This window comes from Austrofundulus limnaeus, unplaced genomic scaffold (assembly GCF_001266775.1).
Source record: "Austrofundulus limnaeus strain Quisiro unplaced genomic scaffold, Austrofundulus_limnaeus-1.0 Scaffold1501, whole genome shotgun sequence".
NCBI lineage: Eukaryota > Metazoa > Chordata > Actinopteri > Cyprinodontiformes > Rivulidae > Austrofundulus > Austrofundulus limnaeus.
The window spans coordinates 39,010-46,258 of record NW_013953903.1 but is presented as its reverse complement, the minus strand read 5'-3'; the positions used below and the strand labels follow the sequence as shown (position 1 = coordinate 46,258).

The window sequence follows — 7,249 nt, the reverse complement described above, 5'->3', positions numbered from 1 at the left end:
TAATAATAATACATTATTACTCTTTGAATAATTTTAAGGTACTAAAAGCCATTTTGGAAGAGGGTCCAAACCAGGATAAGCTCATCAACATGGTCCAAACAGACACACTTCCAAAGCACATTATTTGATTATTATTCTTATATGTTATTATTGTCGTAAAATAACCTCAGTTTAATATTTAAACAAAGTTTACAAAAATATTGCCATATTTTGAATTAGAAGGAGAAGAAAAATAACATGTATTGACATTGTATCAATGTACAATGAAATTAAACGATGTATTACGTAGTTATTTCAACAAAATGCTCTAAAGTCCCTGCAAGACTTCACCTCAAGCTGCAGTGGAAGTGCTACAGCTAGCTGCTGCAACAGCTGCTTCTGTCACACTGATGGTAAATATTGGTTTTGTGAACTTAATGGTGATTTAAAGCTTTATAAAATAGTGTTTGTACGATTGTTGTTAGAGTTGTTTTAGGAGGACATTAACTCACTTTGGTCTTTGTCCTGTTTGGACTAGCCTTTAGCTCATCAGTCCTGTCAGATTTATATTATATTCTTCCAAACTGAGGATGTTTAAGATCTATCTAAAACATATAATATAAGATTTCCTCCTAACTTTTCTCAGAACTCCACTTCAAAATGCAAAAAAATTAACATAAAAAATTAAAAAACACAAAGCCTCATTGGTGGAGAATGACTGCATCAAGAGTTGTAGAAAGTCTGAAAAAGTGTTTTTCGGACACTGCAGTTATACAAAGATTCATTTATCTTCCAAATATAATCAGAAGTGTTGATTTGAGGCTTGGGAAAGTGAAGGAAAATGTTTCTGTAGAGTGAGAACCTCAGCTTTTAAATAAAGTAAAAACACAAAGACACTTCTTCCACTGTGGGCAACATGAATTGTTCTGCCTTCATCCTGTTCACCCCTTCATATGTTCGTTTCTTTTTTGCATTCTTTGAAGGTAAGACTCCTTTTAAACTCTCTCGGGTATGGCTGCTACTCTCAACGAATAAACTGTGCTTCTGCTGGTACATTTTTCTCTCCACTGAATCTTTGATTTATTTATTTTTTCTTTTTTTACATTCATGATTATTTCATTCGTTCTGTGTGAGTCTCTTTGTATTGGACTCCCGTGTTTAACTCCCTGCATCGGTCCTAAGCTCTGAGCGTGCCGCGCTACAGTCGATCCAGAAAACACAATCCTGCTGAATGTGATGAAACTATACCCTGTGTCTGAAGACGTACGAGGATTTATGAAACCTGGAATGTAGTGCAGTGTTGCTCAATCAGTCGCACAGTGTTGTACAGTCTTTTTTTTAATCCGCTGAGTTGTTAAAGTTCTTTGTGTTTGTCTGGTGAAGAATAAGTCCAAACGACAGCTGTGTGCTGTACGGTCCAGAGTGTCTGTATGCCGGGTAGCAAAGGAAACGAGCCACACAGTCAAGAGACGCCACTCGGACTCAGCAGCAAAGGTGCACACGTGAGTGAGGATGTACACCACTCTGACATGTCACCATGCACAGCTGGGGAGTGTGTGTTGTCATTATTTGGTTCCTGTCCTGTAATTCCCACAGTGCTTTTTCTTCGTTACTGTTCGATCACGGCTGTAAACTCTGTCACGGGAAGTTTTCTTGCTCTTTACGTGGAAAAACTAAATATGCAGGGCTAAAAAACCAATAACATGCTCCTGGAACACTGCTTAAAATGTCTGACCTTTAAGTACATAAGTTGTTAGAATAAAAAATACAATACAATAAATAAAATAGTTTTGGCCATAAATCTCTTCTAATGGTCAGCACGTCGTTTGAGTCCGGTCCTTTCAGGCATCCGAACTTCTGCCGTGCTTCGCTAAAATCAGCTTCCCGCCTCTCCACACGGTGCAATGTTGCCCCTCAGACAAAAAAAATATTTTAAAAATCAAGCAAAATTTCCAAAATAATCTCATGGAGTCAGAAATGCTTCTGAGTGGAGTCCACCTTCTAAAGAAAGAACCCCAACACCGCCACCGTGCACCTCTCATGCAGTACATCCAGGGACTCTCAGCAGGAAGCGTGAAGCCGGAGCAGAGAGGCAAACGCAGGAAGGAGAGGTGTTTTGACAGGTGGACTGAAGGGATTCAGATCATCAGGTCGCCACAGCAGGTGACTTGATTTTCAGATTGCAGGATGACAAACTGCGCTTTTATTTTCCATCTCAAGTGATCAAAAAGAAAAAAAAAATAACACAGTCGTAGCATAGAGCCTTATGAAAGGTTTAAGCAAAATGCATCCAATTTAAACAAAATATCTGGAATTGGTTCCTGATTCCACGGGTTTTCCACTCCAGAGCGTTGAGATCCTGAATCCGGCTCAGAGCTCAATCTCAAAGGTCTTTTGCAGGCTGTTGGAAAATGGGTTTGCAGCTGGCGCCTTGTTCTCTGCCACCTGAGGGGCTGGTTTTGTCTCCAGCGCCGCCCACTTGGCTTCAAAACGGTCATCGTCTTGGGTGTTGATAGCTGCCGGAGCTGTGAGCTGGCTGCCCTCTGGAGGCCAGCTGCTACTGCCGCCACCACTGATCCCAGTACAGCCTGAGGTCCCGTTCTGGAGGGTGGTTGTTGCGCTGCTGTGTGGTGGGAGGCCGTTGATGGATGTCAACAGGGGTGGAGTCGAGGGAAACGAAGCCGCGGGAAACCCTGCAGACGCACCAGGTGCTCCTGGGTAGGAATGGTGCTGTCCCACCGTTCCTAGCGCCCCCACTTTGGAGGCTGCTGCAGTCGATCCCATTGCTCCACCTGTGCCTGACGAGCCTGTGGCGGTGCAGAAGGCGTTGGCCACCATTTGCGATGGTGTGATGCCCACCACGGGCACACTGGCGTTGGGATAGGTCATGCTGCTGGCCAGGCCAGGCATGTATGTCTGCATGGGCAGGAAGGCAGGTTGAACCGGCTGACCGGCAAACATTCCTACAGGAGCCGGGGTGGCATCAAAAGCCAGAGGGAACGGTTGCATGGAGCTCGGAAGGGAACCAGGGGGTCCAGACAGAGAGGGCTGCATCATGGAGGCCCCGGACATGCTCGGACCTGACATGGTAGGGATGGACATGGATGGAAGAGACATTGGGGGGCCTGACACTGGAGGACCTGGTATTAGAGGAACAGATGATATCGACATGGGTGGGAGAGGCATGGGGACTTGACAGGGAAGAGCAGAGGGGCCTGAGATAAGTGGTTTGGACAAGGTGCTGAGGGGCATGGAGACGGTGGAGACCGGGGCAGCTGGCATGGCTGCCTGAGTGGATATGTGATGGCTGGTCATTGAAGGTGGCCCGGGGATGGTGGGGATGGTGGGGCCTGGAGGGGGTGTCTGTTGAGCTTTGACAGCCTTGGACACTTCCTCCAACCATCTCTCAGCTTCTGATGGCGTACGCCTGTGTCCACTCTGCACTGCCGTGGAAACCGGTGGAGGAGAGTGGAGGGAAGCTTCTGGCTGAACCCAGGTCGAGGTAGCTGCAAAATCAGAAGGAAAAGAATAGTTTTTTAAAGTGGAAACACCTCTTAATCCAGAGTAAGGTTCAGAACACCGATCTGAAACAATCAGCCTGATTCTCACCGTGCATGGGCGCAGGGGGTGGAGGCAGAATGGGGGGCACAGTGCAAGCCGGTGGGTCATTAGCAGATACAGACTGGTTGATGAAGAACTCGTCAGACGGCTTCGTAAAGGAGGCGTTGATCTGGCAGCACAGGGCGTTGATACTACTGTCACCTTCGCCTGGTAGGCCCATTTCCATCTCTAGTACTATGAAGAAAGGAAAACACAGAGGGTTGGTGGAAGAAATTAAAGAAAAGAAAATGTTGGGTGGGATAAAAAAGAGGAGTGAGCGGTGAGACAAACAGAAGAGAAGCAATCGTCCCAGTTAGCAACAAAGGCAAAGTAGAACAAAATAGACCTCATAATAGGGCTGCTTCAAACGATTATCTTTATATTCGACTAATCAGATCATACATTAACTGAATATAAAACATAGAGCTTATCGCGCCAGAATGCAGCTGCTTTTATATAACCATCGTTAGATTTTAACTATATGCTAACTAAAAATAATTGCAGTGGAAGGCAAGTTCTGCCTTGCAGATATTGCACAGGTTTCTCTTTCATTTTCTTAAAATGATCCCACACTTTTGAGCTCCATTGCCAGGTAGCCATGATACCAGAGCCTGTCTGTATAATGTCTTGTGACGTCCACAGCCTACCCCAGTTACCACTACTGTGCATGTGTGTCAAGGACAGAAAGGCAGATGTGGCAGTGGAAGGTGTCAAAGCAGTTTGAAGAGAAAAAATGTAATTGTAACTAGTCGACAAATCATGGCAGCCCTGTCTCATAATGCCAAAAACAAGCTCAAGTTCCAACCTGGTTCCTTAAAGGGATTCACGATTTGTTGTAACATTAGACTTCATTTGATAAACATATTTTAACTGAAAAAAAAGGACAAAAAATACTGTAGGCTGTTCAGTTTTGTAATTTTAAAAAATATATTTTAATATGGGCTGAGCCATTTTATAAAGCATTCTGGGTAAATGATGACGTGGATAGGTCTTCAGTTTGAGCGAGCTATATCCACCCTGAAGGTTGAACTTGGACAATATCTGACGATTTAGCTTTTACAAGCTAAACTGTTGTCCTCCATCCATATTTTCAGTTACAGGCTGAGTCATTTCTACCTTCTCCTCTCTGTCAACGCTCTCTGGTTTCATTTAAAAGAGTCGATCATCAGATATTGTCCAAGATTAACCTTCAGGGTGGATATAGCTCCTTAGCAGCCTCGCACCGATGACCTAGTTGATGTCATCATTTACCCAGAATGCTTTGCGTGTAATTTTGGGAGAATTAAAGGGATCCCCGATTAGTTGTAACATTAGACTTTATATGACAAACATATACTTTAACTGTAAAAATACTGTAGGATGTTCAGCTGAGGTTCTTCTTCCATGAAGCAGCTCTGTTGTCCTCCATCCATATTTTCAGTTCCAGGCTGAGTCATTTCTACCTTCTCCTCTCTGTCAACGCTCTCTGGTTTCATTTAAAAGAGTCAATCGTCAGATATTGTCCAAGATTAACCTTCAGGGTGGATATAGCTCGCTAGCAGCCTTGCACCAATGACCTATCCACGTCATCATTTACCCAGAATGCTTTGCGTGTAAATAAAATGGCTCAGTCTGTGTAGTATATTGTTAAAAATTTAGTTTAAAAATTATAAAAACTAAACAGCCTAGTATTTTACAGTCTTCATTTTACAGTTAAAATAAATGTTTATCAAATAAAGTCTAATGTTACAACTCGTGGATTCCTTTAAAGCAACTCTCACTTGGCTGTGACAGTTGAAGACTAGTTGTCAACTCAAAATTGCCTAAAAATAATCACATTTTTAGTCACAGCCTTCCCAAAATCAGAGCGTTCGAGACCAACAAAACGTGTAGATGTGGTTTGGGTCACTAATTTAGGATATTTTCAACCTTTTTTCAGGTGTATATCACATTCTGGTCCGTGCATATTATTTTGTACCAGCTGACACGGCTAACTTCCATAGCTGCTCCGCCCTCATCTTACCAACACTGGACCTACATTGGCAGCTGATTAGACTTGAACATTCGGGGCTGTGGCCTCAGATGTTTATTTTTGGAAAAACTTGTATCAAGACAGACATTTCAAAACACAGATCTATTCAAATCAAAAATTAAGCTCTTAAAACTTGTAATGTTTCTGTCTAAAACTTTGATAGGAACATGTTGTGCTTTCTTTACAAGCTTCGATACATTTGCATTTAGAGTCTGTGACGTGCATTTATGCTCGATTGCAGAAGTTGAAAAACAAAATGTAGGCTATTAATTAGTGGTGGGGGTGCAGCTCTAGGGCCATCACAGACCTGTTATTGATAAATCAGCAAAATGCCACTATGCTCATCAATGTCTCCACCTGACTAATGTGGCAAGCAGGTACGACCAAAGTGGTGTCAAGTGCTCCACCTGTGCCAGCATGAGCTGCTCTGTGGACAGTGGCAGTTGGGGAGTTTGACTGGGGAGGTCCACTTGTCAAACACTAACACAGCTGTCGTGAGGAGTGCTGAGCTGAAACCAGTTCTATGTGGAAGTTCTATGACTCAAATGAGTGATTTTTTTTTTCTTTGCAAGTGAAGTGCATGCAGGGCCAAGTAAAATATTTCAAAAACAAAAATTGTAGTAAAATAGACCAATCTGTTTGCAGGTTTTGCAAATCAAATCAAAGTCTTGTATATCATTTATTTGCCTACAAGTGTATGATAGAAAAGAAGATTCAGTAAGAGTACAGACTAAATAAATGAATATATTTTTGCACAGAAAGGCTCATTGTATGGCAAACCCTTCTGCTGCTGAGCTACCCAGGCCCACTCTTTGAATTTGAATGTATACCTCTTTAAGCCAAGTGCACTGTAACATTATAGGGCTTGAATTGTATCGAAGGGAGCAGAGGGTGCAGGAAGCATGTGTGAGGTGTTTGTTTCACAAAACCTGACCATGTCAGCCATGTCTTTTTCTCTTCTAGTCAACAACACACTGATTTCAGAGGTGCTGAAAGACGCACACAGTCAGGTCCATAAATATTAGGACAAATGACACAATTCTTATCTTTTTGGGTGGATTTGAAATGAAACAAACAGGATGTGCTTTAACTGCATATTCTCAGCTTTGTTTGAAGGTGTTTACGTCCGTATTGGGTGAACGGTGAATTAGAACAGTTTGTAGATATGCCTCTTACTTTTCAAGGGACCAAAGGTAATTTAATAAATTTGATAATTATAAATCAAACTTTCAGTTTTTATTATTTGGTTGCAAATCCTTAGCAGTCATTTACAGCCTGAAGTCTGGAACACATGCAGGTTTCCGGCTGTAAATTACCTCAGTTCAAGGAGTAAGATTGTGGAATAACTTGGACAGTGATTATAAAAATGCTGACTCGATTAATTTATTTGGTAAAATGATAAAAGCTAAATTGTTGAAAAAATATGAAGCTGATGTTTGAGGGGTTAATCAATTTTTTTGTTATGCCAATGAGGGTGTAAAATTATATACAGTATGTGCATGTGTATATATGTATGTATATATATGTATGAATGTGTGTATGTGTACACATATAAATGTGTATATATTTTTATTTTTATTATTCTTTTTTGTAAAATAGGGGCAGATATAAGATTCTTTTCTTCTTCTGCTTCCTTTCATTTTATGAGATTTGTGTTTC

General features: G+C 41.9%; 1 protein-coding gene across 1 annotated transcript in view; it reads right to left on the bottom strand.

Moving 5' to 3' along the window:
- Positions 1-1,700: 1,700 nt before the first annotated feature.
- numbl (NUMB like endocytic adaptor protein) overlaps positions 1,701-7,249 on the bottom strand; it is a gene marked incomplete at its 5' end in the record, with an annotated part of 33,080 nt that continues 27,531 nt past the window's right edge. The window contains 2 exon segments of the mRNA XM_014032636.1: positions 1,701-3,485; positions 3,589-3,774. Coding sequence (XP_013888090.1) covers positions 2,350-3,485; positions 3,589-3,774 — 1,322 coding nt within the window.